This window comes from Bubalus kerabau, chromosome 1 (assembly GCF_029407905.1).
Source record: "Bubalus kerabau isolate K-KA32 ecotype Philippines breed swamp buffalo chromosome 1, PCC_UOA_SB_1v2, whole genome shotgun sequence".
Classification (NCBI taxonomy): Eukaryota; Metazoa; Chordata; class Mammalia; order Artiodactyla; family Bovidae; genus Bubalus; species Bubalus kerabau.
The window spans coordinates 114,697,107-114,714,579 of record NC_073624.1 but is presented as its reverse complement, the minus strand read 5'-3'; the positions used below and the strand labels follow the sequence as shown (position 1 = coordinate 114,714,579).

Here is a 17,473-nt window from a genome sequence, read left to right as displayed (position 1 = left end):
TTTATGTATATCATGTAAATTAGCATAAACAGTGGAAATGGAAAACAAAGCTATCCTGGAATGTGATAGAGTTTTAAGTAGTACCTTTATTTTCTTATTTACTTTTGCCTTAGAAACAGAAAGCATATCCAGAAGTTTTCACCCAGTTGTCCTACAGATAACTACAGAGACTCCTCTTTTATTTTCATGAAGAAATTACTTGTCTTAAGAAATATATAGTAAAATCCTTAGAACTTGTACTTTATCATATATTATTATTTTTCATATATCAGATATTTGTACTTTATCATATATTATATTTAGGTTGGAAGAAAGCAGCCTGTTTTTCTCAGTATGACTATCTCATGAGATTTTTAACTTGGACCTCTGACATACCCATGGAATGTTTCCCTTTTCTTCTAGCCTCTACGTTTTTTCTGTTTTTGCCACCTTACTTATAACTAAAAAATCCCCATTTTATAATAGACACTCATGGAATAAATGGGAGTCTCCACACTTGTCTGTGTCTGCAGAGACTAAATGCAACTAGTGTATTGGACTGTATGTGGGAGATGTCCCCAGACTCAAGCACTGGAGTGAACACTTTATTATGTTATCTATGTTATTTACCAATGGCTGGAGAAGGCAATGGCACCCCAGTACTCTTGCCTGGAAAATCCCATAGACGGAGGAGCCTGGTGGGCTGCAGTCCATGGGGTCGCTAAGAGTTGGACACGACTGAGCGACTTCACTTTCACTTTTTGCTTTCATGCATTGGAGAAGGAAATGGCAACCCACTCCAGTGTTCTTGCTTGGACAATCCCAGGGACAGTGGAGCCTGGTGGGCTGCCATCTATGGGGTCGCACAGAGTCAGACATGACTGAAGCGACTTAGCAGCAGCAGCAGCAGCAGCAACTTTGTTTAAATCATGTGTAAAAATGATGGGTTTGCTTATCATGCAGGTGTGTGTTGAAAAATTACTGACCAACAGCACTAGCATTTTTCCCTGAAATTAGTTTTATATCTGTAAAATTACTTTAAAATTTATTTACTTAATATTTCAGAATTCTTCAACATAAAAAAGCAAAAAATAAAAAAAAAGATTATGAATATATACCACATATATTTGCTTCTCAGTGTAAACCCAGGGGTGAACATGAGTGTCAGAGCCACAAATGCACAGCCAAATAAATAAAATAGATCCCCAGCTTCATTGAGTTATTCAGTTCAGTCACTCAGTCATGTCCGACTCTTCAAAACCCCATGGACTGCAGCACACCAGGCCTCCCTGTCATCACCAACTCCTGGAGTTTCTCAAACCCATGTCCATTGAGTCAGTGATGCCATCCAATCATCTCATCCTCTGTTGTCCCCTTCTCCTCCCACCTTCAATCTTCCCCAGCATCAGGGTCTTTTCCAATGAGTCAGTTCATCACATCAGGTGGGCAAAATATTGGAGTTTCAGCATCAGTCCTTCCAATGAATATTCAGGACTGATTTCCTTTAGGATGGATTGGTTGGATCTCCTTGCAGTTCAAGGGACTCTCAAGAGTCTTCCAACACCACAGTTCAAAAGCATCAATTCTTCGGCACTCAGCTTTCTTCACAGTCCAACTCTCACATCCATACGTGACTACTGGAAAAACCATAGCTTTGACTAGACAGATCTTTGCTGGCAAAGTAATGTCTCTGCTTTTTAATATGCTGCCTAGGTTGATCATAGCTTTTCTCCCAAAGGGCAAGCGTCTTTTAATTTCATGGCTGCAGTCACCATCTGCACTGATTTTGGAGCCCCCCAAAAATAAAGTCAGCCACTGTTTCCTGTGTTTCCCCATCTATTTGCCATGAACTGATGGGACCAGATGCCATGATCTTAGTTTTCTGAATGTTGAGCTTTAAGCCAACTTTTTCACTCTCCTCTTTCACTTTCATCAAGTGGCTCTTTAGTTCTTCACTTTCTGCCATAAGGATGGTGTCATCTGCATATCTGAGGTTATTGATATTCTCCTGGCAATCTTGATTCTAGCTTGTCCTTCATCCAGCCCAGCATTTCTCATGATATACTCTGCATATAAGTAAAATAAGCAGGGTGACAATATACAGCCTTGACATACTCCTTTTGGAACCAGTCTGTTGTTCCATGTCCATTTCTAACTGTTGCTTCTTGACTTGCATACAGATTTCTTAAGAGGCAGGTCAGGTGGTCTGGTATTCCCATCTCTTTAAGGATGTTCCACAGTTTGTTGTGATCCACACAGTCAAAGGCTTTGGCATGCTGCTGCTGCTGCTAAGTCGCTTCAGTTGTGTCCGACTCTGTGCGACCCCAGAGACGGCAGCCCACCCATCCCTGGGATTCTCCAGGCAAGAACACTAGAGTGGGTTGCCATTGCCTCCTCCAATGCATGAAAGTGAAAAGTGAAAGTGAAGTCTCGCAGTCGTGTCCGACTCTTAGTGACCCCATGGACTGCAGCCTACCAGGCTCCTCTGTCCATGGGATTTTCCAGGCAGGAGTACTGGAGTGGGGTGCCATTAATTAATCTTTAAAAGTATAAATATTGGGACTTCCCTGGTGGCCCAGTGGCTAAGACTCTGAGCTCCCAGTGCCCAGGTTCAGTCCCTGGTCAGGGAGCTAGATCCCACACGCTACAACCAAGACCCAGAGCAGCCAAATAAATAAATAAAATGTAAAAGTATAAATATTAAAGACATGCCCAAAGAGTCACTTTCTTCTTAGAATGATTAGTAATCTAGTGTATATCCAAATTGTGATTTACCAACAGGTTAATTAGCTACTTTTTAAAAACTTTACATACAATAATATTTTTATATAGTTCAGAATTTTGACATATGCCTCAAGTCAGGTAACAGACACCACAGATCTTCCCATACTCCTATCCACTGGCAGTCACTGATTTGTCCTATATATCTGTCATTTTGCCTTTTCTAGAATGTCACATAAATGGAGTGTATGTGAATGTTCTTGACAGCTTTATTCATAGTATTTTAAAACTGGAAATAACTCAATGTGTAAATGCAAACTATGTGTATAAGATACTCAGATTTGTAATTTTTTTTAACTGTCCTAGTTTGTCGAAAAAAGCATAGCAGAGCCATAGATCTGTAACTTTGAGGAGATAAAGACTTTCTCTTTTATAAAAAAAATATATAGTCAGGAATTCTTAGAACATCTTAATGAAATTCAAACTGCAATGATGAAAATATATTGAGTTTGAGACATATTACTTGGAGCTAATTATTTGAGTAAATTAACATTTTTGTCAGTTAAAAAAGGCTATATTCTATGGAGTTTTTCACTTAAGTAAATACGCCATAATAAACAAGATTAATTGCATCCTACCTAGGGAGAATTCTGGTTCTAATAAACCAAAGATGAAAGTCAAAACACAGAACCTTAGGATGAGGAAAATCATGTTGTCATCAATCAAAAGGTGTTCCTTTAAGATTACTTAGCAAAGAAATATGTTGAACACATTTTTTTTCTCAAATTCTACATTTATTATTGCATTTAGTCTAACTTAACATTATTGGATAGAAGCAGTATTCTCAAAAGTAAAACTGTTTCATTTATTTAACAAACATCATCTGTTCAATGGTTGACACCATGTTATATGCTAGAATTATGAAGATAAATGTCACACAGTCTCTGACGTCAGGTAATCCAGATTATGACCAAGAAGATGGGAAAACACCAAAATAGTGGCATAACAAGTGAAACATGCTCTAATACAGTGATTAACATTTATTTCCTCTGATCATGCTGCAGTATCCCTGTCTGGAAGAAATGCTTGAACTCTTCTAATGAGTGGTAGGGGTGTTGTTGTGCCACATATTTACCATTCATCTCTATTACAACCCTTGCCATTTTGTATTGTAATGGTCTGTTTATGTTTGCCCTCCACAATACACAGTGAGTTCTTCAAAGGAGAGGAGCTATAATTTAGTAATCATTTAATGAATAAGAGCAGATTCTTACTAAAAGCTCTTATGGAAGGAGTATACAGACTGGTAATACAGAACGCAGAGAGAGCCATGCCACCTGTAACTGAGACAGACTTTGGAGGATAAGAAACAACTTGATTAATAGTGAATCCAGGTGAGAGAAGAGAGATACTAGCAGTAATATTTTGAAGAAGGATGAACAGGTAGGCAGTAACTGAAAGGGAGAAGAATTTTTAAAGAGAAATGATGGAATCTAGGTAGACTGAATTTGAGATGTGAATAGGACATCCTTGAGAAACTGTTCAGAGGAAGGCTGGAAAGGCTGATCAATTAATCAAGAAAGAAGTCTGAATTAGAGATGTAAACTTGAGTATCGTCATCATGGAGGTGATATTGAAGTTGTCAGAGACTAAGAAATTTCCAAGAAAGAATCTCTAAGGTGATTTAAGATTAAGTTCTGAATTTTGAAGAATTTGAAGGAATCACAAAGAAGAGAAATTTGAAGGAATCACAAATAAGACTGGGAGACTTTGCAAAGAGCCTCTAAAGGCTCATCACTGGTGTATTTCAAGATACAAGGGGTGAGAAGATGGGAGGCAAGGGAGAGAAGTGCTGACCAAGTTTTAGGGCAAAATTCCTGAGTTCACATCTCAGCTCCATCATTCAAACTACCTGAACCCCTTTATCTATATAATGTCTGTCTCTTGGCTTTGTTCTGGGATTAGATAATATATATTAAGTATTTTGGAGAAGGAAATAGCAACCCACTCCAGTGTTATTGCCTGGAGAATCCCAGGGACAGAGGAGCCTGGTGGGCTGCCGTCTATGGGGTTGCACAGGGTCAGACACAACTGAAGCGACTTAGCAGCAGCAACAGCAGCATTAAGTATTTAGAAGAGTAAGACACACAGTAAGCACTCAGTCCATGGATTTATTGACCTTTGTGAAAGCAGTTTCACTAAAATACTAGGAGGAAGATTTTGAGATCCAGAGAAGAGAGAAACAAAGCTTTATCATTGGACTCTGAAGAAAATCACTTTTGGATTAGGCAGAATTTCTAAGTGAGAAATCTAATTTCAGCTGAGAAATCACCTGAGGTTAGGTAACTTGAATCTGTATTATTACATATTATACAAATATATAATAATATTTTTATATTAGTCATTCTCATTAATTGACTTTGTTGTCATTTTCCAAAATAGTAATAGGGAAAACATGTTTAATTAACAAAGTCAAGACAGGTATGGAAGACCACTGTGGTGGCAAGAGCTAGAATAGAGTACTTCTCACTTTAGCAGTCCTTTTGTTCCAGCATCTTTGGATCCTGCATCATTCAGTAAAGAGATCAGTGGCTTAAAAAACATGAGAAGGCCATTAAAAGTAGACAACAGGAAAAGTGAAAGTGAAGTTGCTCAGTCATGTCCGACTCTTTGCGACCCCGTGGACTGTAGCATACCAGGCTCCTCCATCCATGGGATTCTCCAGGCAAGAATACTGGAGTGGGTTGCCATTTCCTTCTCCAGGGGATCTTCCTGACCCAGGGATCGAACTCAGGTCTCCCGCTTTGTGGGCAGATGTTTACCCTCTGAGCCACCAAGGAAGCCCACACAGGAAGTAGCTATCAAATAGTCTTAAAAATTAGGAATCAGTAGATTTTAGAATGCTAGAAGTATGGAAGATTGTGATCAAAAAATGAGACTGCAGCATTTGAGATATTGGAGGTAAAGCAGTTTGAGGAGATGGTAAAGTATAAAGTATTATAAAATGGTTCATATAAATGATTCATTTTCTTCCCATGCTACCCTGTGAGATAGGAAGATCAGAATAGCAAGACTAGCTATGTGCCTTTAATAAAGGCTCACGTGAAAAACTTTAATTTTAGGAATCCATTGTTCTTTCCATTATACCAAGATAAATTCAGATTGTTCATGTCTATGATATTTCTTAATTTGATATATTTTTAAATTTTTCTGTTGCAAGATTGAAACTTGATATCTTATTTTGGATTCTCTCATTTATATTATTTTAAGCACAAAGCCATTGTGATCATTTGAGACTTTAAATGGCTTTAAAACACAAGTGTTTTTTTTTAATTCCGTAAGAGTTGTTGCATTTAACTTTGAATTGCAAATGCTAGGATTTACATTGGTGAAAGCTATAGTTAGAAATATTGATTCTATCTTCCTTGCCAGAGAAATAGTTACCTTAAAAGGATTCATTTTTAAAACAGGTAAAATTTCCTTTTTGTTTAATTTTCTTTGAGTACTTAATATATTGTGAAAGTTTCATATGAGTATGAAAGATTACCTCTGTAATTTTCTTTCTTTTAATCTGAATAAAACATGAGAATTTATTCAACATTTACGTCAGTCATTGCCATATAGTAGAAATTGCCAAATAGTAGAAATTCAAAGAAAACTATCACACAGTTCTGTGCTCAGAAAACTCATGGGCTAATGATCCATTTATACACATTTCTGTAGATTTGTAAAACGGTGTGCTGCATCCAGTCCTGTAAGTCTGTGCATCAGTATGATGACAATGCAGAGAGGAAGCTACCTAGCTTTTCCTGAACATAGTTGCTCGAATTGCTTTATAAGGCAAGTATGAGGTAGTCAAGTAGGCCAAAGGGTAACTTGGTCAAAGGCAGAAGTTGCAATGTGATGGTGATGGGAACTGAATGCAGCTCTAAGTCAGAGTGCACACAGTCAGGCAGGGGATGGAGAGTTTAAGCTGAAGAAGTAGTCTGCCTCTAAGTCGCTTCAGTCGTGTCCGACTCTGTGCGACCCCATAGACGGCAGCCCACCAGGCTCCCCTGTCGTTGGGATTCTCCAGGCAAGAACACTGGAGTGGGTTGCCATTTCCTTCTCCAGTGCATGAAAGTGAAAAGTGAAAGTGAAGTTGCTCAGTTGTGCCCGACTCTTAGCAACCCCATGGACTGTAGCCTACCAGGCTCCTCCATCCATGGGATTTTCCAGGCAAGAGTGCTGGAGTGCCATTGCCTTCTCCAAAGAAGTAGTCTAGGGCCATATAATCCAGAAAACCATATGTTTTTTTAAAGGAATCTGATAAGTAGTTGCTTAATTAGATAGCAGTTAGTAATTGCTTAATCTAATTAAATAACTACTTAAATAGACAAGTAGTTGCTCAAGTATGTATATTTAAAATTTTATAATTATATGCACACATTCCTATGAGAATATACGTATTATGCTATGCTAAGTTGCTTCAGTCATGTCCAACTCTTTGCGACCCTATGGCCCATAGCCCACTAGGGTCTTCTGTCCATGGGATTCTCCAGGCAAAGATACTGGAGTGGGCTGTCATGCCCTCCTTCAGGGGATCTTCCTGACCCAGGGATCAAACCTGCGTCTCTTATGTCTCCTGCATTGGCAGGTAGGTTCTTTACCACTGGCGCCACCTGGGAAACCCAGTATATGTATTGTATAGCATATATAAACATTAAAAAAATTTAGAGGATATATGAAAGAAGGAATATTATTTTTAAAATTATGAATTATTGATAGAGGTTCTTAGTTTCAAACTACACACTCTATCTAATTTAAGGAATGAAGTGATATAAAAAGGCTGTTGGAATAATTGAGGTGATTGAATAATGAGGCTCTTCACAGGCTTTTAGCTGACCATAGATCTAGGGCATCACATCTTCCTCTACCAGGAACCTCTGAACCCTGGAACTAGAGACCAGATATCTGCCAGTGTTTATAAGAGAAAAATCGAATGACTACTACTCTGTTTGCCAGAAGATTATTTTTCTCATTCGTGACTGCGGTTGCATGTGTAGGCCCTGTGTTACACGTCATATCTGTCTATAAGGAAATCTGGAAATGTGAGTTTCTTAAATTCTATCTTGAGAACCTAAGACTCCTAATGTGGACAATTATCAAAATAAGATGTGGGGAAGATAATCAAAAGATTAGAGCAGCTGCAAATGGCAGGTATTTCCTACAGTGGAACAAAATGCCCTTTTGCTATGATTAAAAATATAATTATTATTGGTAATAATATGATTTATAAATGTGTTTGGTCATCATGTTTTATGCTGTCAGTAGCTCACCTAGGGACAGCTCATCAATAACAATATTTTCTATAAATTCAAATTTTCTTCTTGATAATTACATTTCTAGTCAGTTTGCTCTGTGATCTCAAGCCATCCCTATTATTTTTCATGTATGGTGTGACTCAAAGTACACGTAGCAGAGTAGGAAAAGTTACCAGTTTACCCTTCCTTTGCAGTTAGCTTGTCCTCTATGCATAGTCTCTTCTTTGTGTGGATTACTTACAGATGGTTTTTTTTAAAGCCACTTGTCTATTTTATGAGACTTCACTCTTGTCTGTATGTGATATATGTACCCAATTTACACAAATCAATTAATAGAGTGCAGGTAAGCAGCAGTATTTCACAGGAGACTGAAAACCAGCCAGTAAATGAGAGCTGTGGTTCACCTCTTTACTCTCTGGAGTTCCCATTCTCATCAGGTGACCCTGGTCAGCCTGCATGCCTTCTGCATCATCTGACATGTTGATTGAGTGAGGGTTCCCATTGTAGTGTCCACATGAATATTGATATAGCCTATTTTATTTATTCTTCTTTCAATTGAGAACAGATTTATTCAGAATTTCAGATACTTTCCTTATGCACCAAATGATTACTTTGTGCACCTTGAAGGGCAGGAGCTTTATACGGTGGAACCTACAGCTTTTGTAAAGAGAAGTTTTTGAAGAGTATTAAGTAAGGGACTGACATGGCTGGATGTGAACTTCTGAACGTTGACCCAAGTTTACCAGGTGAAGTTTATTGAGAAGCACTGAAGGCAGGAAGGCCAGATGAAAGAATATTGTATGTTGTCCAGGTCAGAAATCTTGACGTATTGCAAGAGGGATGCTATGATAAAATAAGTCTCAATCTTCAAGATTGGGTAAATCATTGGAAGTAGTTATTGGTAGGAGAAAAGAGTGAGCAATGATTTTCTGGTTCTTGACTAAAGCACAGTTTTTGTGTGCTTGTGTTTCTTCTTTTTAACACAAAGGATGGATTCTTACATGCTACATGACTTGATTGCTTTCTCGGGGAAAAACAAAGGTTATGGGTATAATGTTTTTTTTTTTTTCCTGATGCTTTGCAGTATTAATAGCAATATTTTTTGTTGTTGTTCAGTTGCTTAGTCATGTCCAACTTGTTGCAACCTCCTGGATTTCAGCATGCCTGGCTTCCATGTCTTTCACCATCTCCAGGAGTTTGCTGAAACTCATGTCCATTGAGTCAGTGATGCCATCCAACTATCTCATCCTCTGTCATCCCCTTCTCCTTCTGCCTTCAGTCTTTCTCAGCATCAGGGTCTTTTCCAATGAATCAGTTCTTCAAATCAGGTGGCCAAAGTATTGAAGCTTCAGCTTCATCAGTCCTTTCAATGAATATTTGGGGTGGATTTCCTCTATGATTGACTGGTTTGACATCCTTGCTGTCCAAGGGACTCTCAAGAGTCTTCTCTAGCCCCACAGTTCAAAGGCATCAATTCTTCGGCTCTCAACATTATTTTTACTCATTGTATAAACATTTCCCCTGTATCTGCTCTAGGCACTGATTCTTAGCAAACCTTTGATAAGGTTATTCTCAGGTTTGTGCTCAGTTCTTAACAGTATGATTTTCCAAAAATGAAAAGTGAGTATTCTTCATCATAAGATTAAAAAAAAGAAGAATTCTTCTCCCGATGCGTGGTACGTGTTAAGTGGAAATACGGGCGATTTGCGGTGTGCAGCCTGTGCTTAGCCATTGCCACTGCCTGTCTTTAGCTGGGATGACAGCAGTTCCGTGAGCAGTGGGCTCAGCGACAGCCTGGATAACATCAGCGCTGATGGCCTGAACACCGCGTCCTCCGTCAGCTCCTACTCCAACCTCACTGTCCCGTCCCGAAAGAGCACTCAGGTAAGAACTGCCTCCTTTCCTTCTCCAGTGCTTCTGCCAGATTTTTCCCCAAGTTATGTTACATTGCTTTAAAATAGAGCACAGCCTCTTAGTCCAAAGTAATTACATTAAACTGAGGCAGCTTGCATGTATATGTATTTTTTCAATTGATTACAGTCTAACCCAGAAAACCTTCTGTTGCATATCTTTCTTTATAATATTGATATAATTGTTTAGGAATCCAAAAATGATTTTTGAATTGTCTAATGTTGGATAGTCCGTGATTCATTTTATATTGATCTCTGAGATACATTGCTGAGTCTCTTGAGAATGGTGAATCGAGAATGAATATTAGATAAGTAAGTTTTATCTTGTCTTACTTTTCCTTGTTAGATTTGACATAGAAAATGCCTTCCTCTCTGGAGTGTTTAATTGAAGTTTTCTGCACACATTTCTTCTGATATTCTCTAATATGTGCAAGTGAGAATTATAGGACTAAAATTAATGAAACTTAAATGAACAGAGAGATAAAAATAGAGGCATCTTTGGAGTTCTTTTGAAATACAAATCACTGTTGCTGCTTTTTTTTTTTTTAAGCTAATTATCTGAAAGGACATTCTAGAGCCCAATTCACACTTGATAGATTTTTCTGCACAAAGTTCTTCTGTCCTATTTTCTTCACAGCTGAAGACAGATTCAGAGAAACGATCTGCAACAGATGAGCCTTGGGAGAGCGCCGAGGAGCTGAAAAAACCCGAGGAGGACTTTGACAGCCATGGGGATGGGGGTGGCAAATGGAAGGGCGTTTCCTCTGGACTTCCTGAAGACCCTGAGAAGACGGGGCAGAAAGCGTCCCTGGCTGTTTCTCAGACAGGCTCCTGGAGAAGAGGCATGTCAGCCCAAGGAGGAGCACCTTCCAGGCAGAAAACTGGGACCAGTGCACTCAAGACACCTGGTAGGCTGGTCTTCTGGCAGCTGTTAAGCTAAATTGTTTCCATTTGATCTTTCTTGTCTTTAACAGCAGCGTTTCATAATTATATCAAAAATACAATTATTTATATTTATATAATGCTTATAATTCTCCATATAAATTCTTTTTCTGTCTAAATTTCACATGCCTTATCATATGCATCCACATGAGTACAACACTCCAGGCATCCTCTAGAGGGTATCATCACAGCTTGGTGAGTGTTTTATTTTGCCACAGTCATTTCTGATCATGTGGAAATAAAATAAGCCAACTTATTAAAAAAAATAAGATAGCTTTCATTCTGATTTTCTATAAAGTTTGAAATATTTATGTTACATCTCCCCCTATGTTTCACTCTAAGAGGCAAGAAAAGTCACACTAATCTAATGGGTTGGAGGGCTGGAGATTTGAAACATTATTTCCAAATTAGACTTGATGAAAAAATAGAGTAAAAGATTTCTGCAAATGTACCATCCTTTTTTTTTTTTTTAAGACTCTCTCCCTATTTTTAAAATGGTGCCTCATATAAATAGTGCCACCTGAAGTACTAATGTACCAGGATACTTCAAATACAATCATCTGATGAACTCTTTTTCAAGCACTTAGTTTGATGAAATTAAGTGCTATCTTTATAAAGGAAGAGAGTTGTAAGCTATAAGGCAATAATACATAGCAAAATAGGCATTTTCATTTTATCTCCTTGATCTCTAGTCATTTTCCTCTAACAGCCATATTTCTATAGCTTTGTATTTAATCTTCTGAATATATTGCATACATGCCTATTTAGGGCCAAAATAATGAATAGGAATTTAAGTAGTAAAAAAATATATTTGGGCTTCCCAGGTGGTACAGTGGTAAAGAATCTGCCTGCCAATGCAGGAGACACAGATGTGAATTCGACCCCTGGGTCAGGAAGATGCCCTGAAGTAGGAACTAGCAACTCACTGTAGTACTCTTGCCTGGGAAATCCCATGGACAGAGGAGCCTGGTGGGCCACAGTCCATGGGGTCGCAGAGTCAGATGCGACTGAGCAACTAAGCACGCACACAGATGTATTCACATTTTACACTCTGTTGAAAGAAATATTGTGAAATCACAATGTGCAGGCACATAAATGTGTATATTTCTCACTCATTAGGGAAAACCGATGATGCCAAAGCTTCTGAGAAAGGAAAAAGTCCCCTGAAAGGATCATCTCTACAGAGATCTCCATCAGATGCAGGAAAGAGCAGTGGAGATGAGGGGAAAAAGCCGCCCTCGGGCATTGGAAGACCAACGGCCACTGGCTCTTTTGGATTCAAGAAGCCGAGTGGAGTCGGGTGCTCCGCCATGGTAACGAGCAGTGGGGCCAGTATAACAAGCGGCTCAGCCACACTGGGTAAAAGCCCCAGATCTGCTGCCCCTGCTGGCAAGTCAAACGCAGGGAGGAAAACCAGCTTGGATGGGTCACAGAATCAGGACGATGTTGGGCTGCATGTTAGCACCAAAACCTCCCTGCAGTACCGCAGCTTGCCCCGCCCGTCCAAATCCAGCGCCAGTGGCATTCCCGGCCGAGGCGGCCACAGATCCAGCACCAGCAGTATCGATTCCAATGTCAGCAGCAAGTCAGCTGGTGCCACCACCTCGAAACTGAGAGAACCCACGAAGATCGGCTCAGGGCGCTCGAGTCCCGTCACGGTCAACCAGACAGACAAGGAGAAAGAAAAGGTTGCAGTCTCAGATTCAGAGAGCGTTTCTTTGTCAGGTTCCCCCAAATCCAGCCCCACATCTGCTAGTGCCTGTGGGCCACAAGGGCTCAGGCAGCCAGGGTCCAAGTACCCTGACATCGCCTCACCAACATTTCGAAGGTAAGAAAGCGTAAAATGGTGCTGGGACAACATATAATGCTTTATCTTAGGATATTTGTGTGTCCCGTAGCCTGTCCTATAAAAGATGGATATCCTCCGTGTGTATGTATATGTATATAGCCTCAGTGTATGATATATATAACTTACACTTAGTCAGTTTCTGAGTACAATGAGTTTTCAGAAGCCGATGCTATAAATAGCTAGTGGAAAAATATTGCTCATTTTGAGAAATGCTCCAACTTTGCAGGTTCACTATTGTGACAGCAAAACAAACAGCATTTATGAGTAAAAGCAGATGGTAGTACCTAGGGGGAGTGATGAAATAGTAGCTTGTAATAGATGTTCATCTTTACACAGTTAATAACAAAATAAAATAGATCTTTATGACTATTGGTATCCATTTCTAGTGTTTATTATCTTGTTGGCTCTTAATGAGCTGTTGCTAATCATGAACATAGATGAAGCTGTGTTCCTTATACAGTACTGGATCACAGTGGACCAATTTATGTAGCACCATATCCTGAAATCTTAATGAAAGTCAAGGTATGATATGATTGACAGAATTTGAAAACCTTTCGATACTTGGTATAGGATTATAACTAAGAAATGTGCTAGGTTTTCTAACTCACCATCAGCTTTCGTTGATATGACTTGAATAACCTATAGGACTTGGTTTCTGCATGGGGGTTGTCTTTGATATTCAGTAAATGGAGTTCTCCTTTCCAATATCAGTGTTTTTAAATACTGATGTGTTTTAAGTGGCAGGAAAATACATACAGGTAAAGATTTAAGTCATACAGTTAAATTATTCTGGGTCTGTTTCCTCATCTATGAAATGATAGAATATGATTTATAGTCCATTTATAATCCATTACATGATTATGTTTAGTATTGTTAATGTTTGCTTTTATTAGACTGACTAAACCAAGAGCCTTGATATCTGGGAAACAGAGTGTCTTGAAACATTTACTTTTACATTTCAGTAATCTCAGATACATGATTGTTTATTAATCCTGAAGAAGTGGTGTTTTGAAATGTTGAATTGGAAGGAGTAATCACTTGTAGTGAGAGTAAATATTTCCGTTGCTTAAGTAAAAGCCAATAGTGCCCTCCAGTGGCCCATTACCTATGAAACAATTTCTCTTATTCATCATATTTCACTATAGGAAATAATGATTTCATTACAACTTAATTAGTGATCATTATGTCATTTTTCATATCACACTTTATTTCCATATTTACATAAATTCAATTATGTCATCTGCTTCATTTACAAAACTAAAATGTTTTCTGAAGAAACTCCAACATCTAATTTAGCACCAACCACGTTTCAAATCAGTATTATATATATGTATTGGAATAGCACTGGCAACTGACATCTGACCCTTTGGCCTTTCTTGGGGAAACTGCAGACATACTGACATGTTGCCGACAGTATCCAATGTTGTTTCTAACCAACTCCTCTCTGACAGTCACTTAGGCCCCCTACAACACAGCCTCCTAAACTTTGCCTTAAGCATTCCTTTTAGATTTTGAATAAGCCGACAACATGAAGGAAAAAAAAAGAAAAGAAAAATAATTTCATATTATATACCAAATGCGTAGAAGTTGTTTCATTATAATGGTTCTATAAATAGGCAGCAAGTATATGCAAACTACTTAATTTTGCAAAAAACTCTCATGATCACTTAACTGCGGAAACCAGGGACTTTGATGTTTGGCTTATCCTTCCTTCTGTGTGGCCCACGTGCCCCCATCAGCGGGATGGCAGCTCAGTACCAGTTTACCCCTATGGCAATATGAGAGAGAGATTAGGAAGTTCAAGCTTATCAAGTTCATTAACATAGAGACAGGAAGTGCTTGGTGGCCCATCCACCAGAGCACGCTTGGCTCTATGTACTATAACCCTAAGTATTAAATGTGGATGTCAGTTTCTCGGAACAACTGAAGTTGTTATTTGTTTTTCTTTTAGGTTGTTTGGTGCCAAGGCAGGTGGCAAACCTGCCTCCGCGCCTAATACTGAGGGTGTGAAATCCTCCTCTGTAATGCCCAGTCCCAGTACCACACTAGCGCGGCAAGGCAGTCTGGAGTCGCCGTCGTCTGGTACGGGCAGCCTGGGCAGTGCTGGTGGGCTCAGTGGCAGCAGCAGCCCTCTCTTCAATAAACCCTCAGACCTCACTGCAGACGTTATAAGTTTAAGCCACTCGTTGGCGTCCAGCCCAGCATCGGTTCACTCTTTCACATCAGGTGGTCTCGTGTGGGCTGCCAATCTGAGCAGTTCCTCTGCTGGCAGCAAGGACACTCCGAGTTACCAGTCCATGACTAGCCTCCATACGAGCTCTGAGTCCATTGACCTCCCCCTCAGCCACCATGGCTCCCTGTCTGGACTGACCACAGGCACTCACGAGGTGCAGAGCCTGCTCATGAGAACTGGTAGTGTGAGATCTACTCTCTCAGAAAGGTGAGCTCTCCTGGAGGCCTTGCTGAAGTCTTCACCTCCCTCCTTCCCACACTGTACCTACCCCTACCCTGCATTCAGTTTTGTTTTGTTTTTTTTTTAAATTTCAGTGAGAGTGCCACTTTGCAAAGGGATGTCGGATTGTTGATACTGGGCCTTTTATTTGGTGTTACTACCACATTTGCAGAAGGTGAAAACCATTAAGGATCCATAAAAAATTGACTAGTTAGTTTCTTGGTATGATGCATACATATGCACCCACTAGCCAATTTAAATAAAATTAAAAGCGTGTTTTTATGTATTGAATGATGTTTTCTCAAGGACACAGCAATGATTTAGCTTGAGCTCCAGGACAACATAGCTTCTTAGGATGATTTAAGCATATTGAAAGATCAAATCTAAATGGATTCTACAATTATGCCCAGAGTGAAATGTTCAGGTGGCTTTATTAGCATTTCTTTGGGAAAATAGCAAATGGATAGCTAGGAACCCTAGTTGAATTGGAAAAAAAAAAAGATCAGTTGTCAGATATGAATTCTTAGACAAAATTACACTCTAGTGACATTTTTATTAGGCCCTTTTTAAACTACATTACAAGATATTTCTCATTGACTTAATTAATTAGTTTTCCTTTAAACTTAAAATGACCATACGAAGGCATTCCTTACCTAATATACTTAAGAGAAAGCATCTCTGTTCGCCAAGAAGACTCTGGATTCTCCTCCCTAAAAAAATCCTTTCTCAGATATTTTGGTACTGACTCTTTTCCCCAGGAATGTATCTTAAACCTGCCTGGTTTTCCCTGATGAACTTACTGCTGTTTGTTTCTTGGCACACCTAAAGTTTTCAGAAATGCCCTTGGCTGTATATCTGAATTGTGTTATTTGTGAAAGTGCCACAGGTCACTGAAAATGCCTGATAACTTTCACAAACTTTTATTCAGTCTATCGTTGATAATGACATACCACCTCAAACATGGCTCACTGCAAGTAGGCCACTTGTTAGCAGCACTCACCTTCCAAGACACTGAGTATTTTCATCATGAGTATGACCACACGTTGACCATTTAGCCATCAACTCATTTCTTTGGCATTCATACATTAAAACACAGGAAGTGGTCGAGTAATTATTTGTAACCAAGTAACTCTAAAACAAATCTAGTTGGTAATATTGCTGAGTTTTATAGCTGCAATATAAATGTGTTAATATTTTACTTTGATCTGTATTCTAGCAGAAGTCAGTGTGTATATATATATATATATATATATATATTTAACTATGGAAATACACTGACAAATATACAGTTAATTATTCCCTTTAAACAAATCTTCTTTTTAAACTTGGTTTTCAGTCTTCAAATAGACCAGTTTTGCGGATGGATGTGTTCTGGTATAAATAGATAAATAATTTTTCTAAACTAAATTTTAAAACTAATTTTGAAGAGATGAAATTTTTACCTTTTATTCTTAGTAAGATTTATTCATGACTATTAAACTGTGAAAAAGCAAATTATCTTCATAGTTATGGTATACAATATAAACATTAACTAGTTTCTTCCAATAAATTACTTGATTGAAATAATTTTTGATATAAGAAGTTGTACTTTTTTTTCTTGTGAACAAAATTGCAAGCAACCAGCAATCCATTCTAATCCTTTAAAGTACACCCAAGAACTATATGATCCCTTGAAGAGAAAATTAGATCCTATCAGAGATCCTGGCTTAATTACATAGTCCACATAATGTTGGGAACACTAAGGAAGCCAAATAAACGTGCCAAAGTCTAAATATTTTAGACAAAGTAATTAGAAAGATATAATAGAGATGTATGTAAGTTAATGACTTTTCTGTTGATCTACAATTTCAGAAGACTTTATTGATATTTATTATTCTAATACTATTAAATAAATAGCTTTTCATATAGATTTTAATTTTGGTCTAAATTTCTCATTAAAGTATCATAAACAAATTATTTAAAATATAACAGTTTTCTCTTCTAACTGTTCTAGATCAGAGCAGCCTTTGGCTATAATTAGTTCACATTTGTTTTGTACATTTTGTTTTTTGTGACCAAAGCAAACCTTAAAAAATTTAAAGTTGTAGCCAACTTTAAAAACATCTGGCTTGTTTTTTACTGTCAGATCCAGCTACCCTGACTTTAAAATCCTGTACCACATTTACTGGCTTCAGACAAACTCTGCCTGTCCTCTTCAGACTGCTAACATTTCTACTTCATTTATTCCCATTGCCCTCTTGGCTCCTGCAGACATAAGAGTTTTTAGCCTTTCAGCATTTGTGATAAGTGTCTATTTTATAAAATCATTAATATCCAG

The 17,473-nt window shown here is 38.5% G+C and overlaps 1 protein-coding gene across 4 annotated transcripts in view; it reads left to right on the top strand.

The window, feature by feature from the left end:
* NAV3 (neuron navigator 3) overlaps positions 1-17,473 on the top strand; it is an 899,190-nt gene that overhangs the window by 786,796 nt on the left and 94,921 nt on the right. For all 4 annotated transcript variants that reach the window (XM_055587143.1, XM_055587148.1, XM_055587139.1 and 1 more), the window contains 4 exons: positions 9,755-9,887; positions 10,551-10,821; positions 11,975-12,683; positions 14,656-15,144. In XM_055587143.1, the coding sequence (XP_055443118.1) occupies positions 9,755-9,887; positions 10,551-10,821; positions 11,975-12,683; positions 14,656-15,144 (1,602 nt within the window). The remainder of the gene's footprint in view (positions 1-9,754; positions 9,888-10,550; positions 10,822-11,974; positions 12,684-14,655; positions 15,145-17,473) is intronic.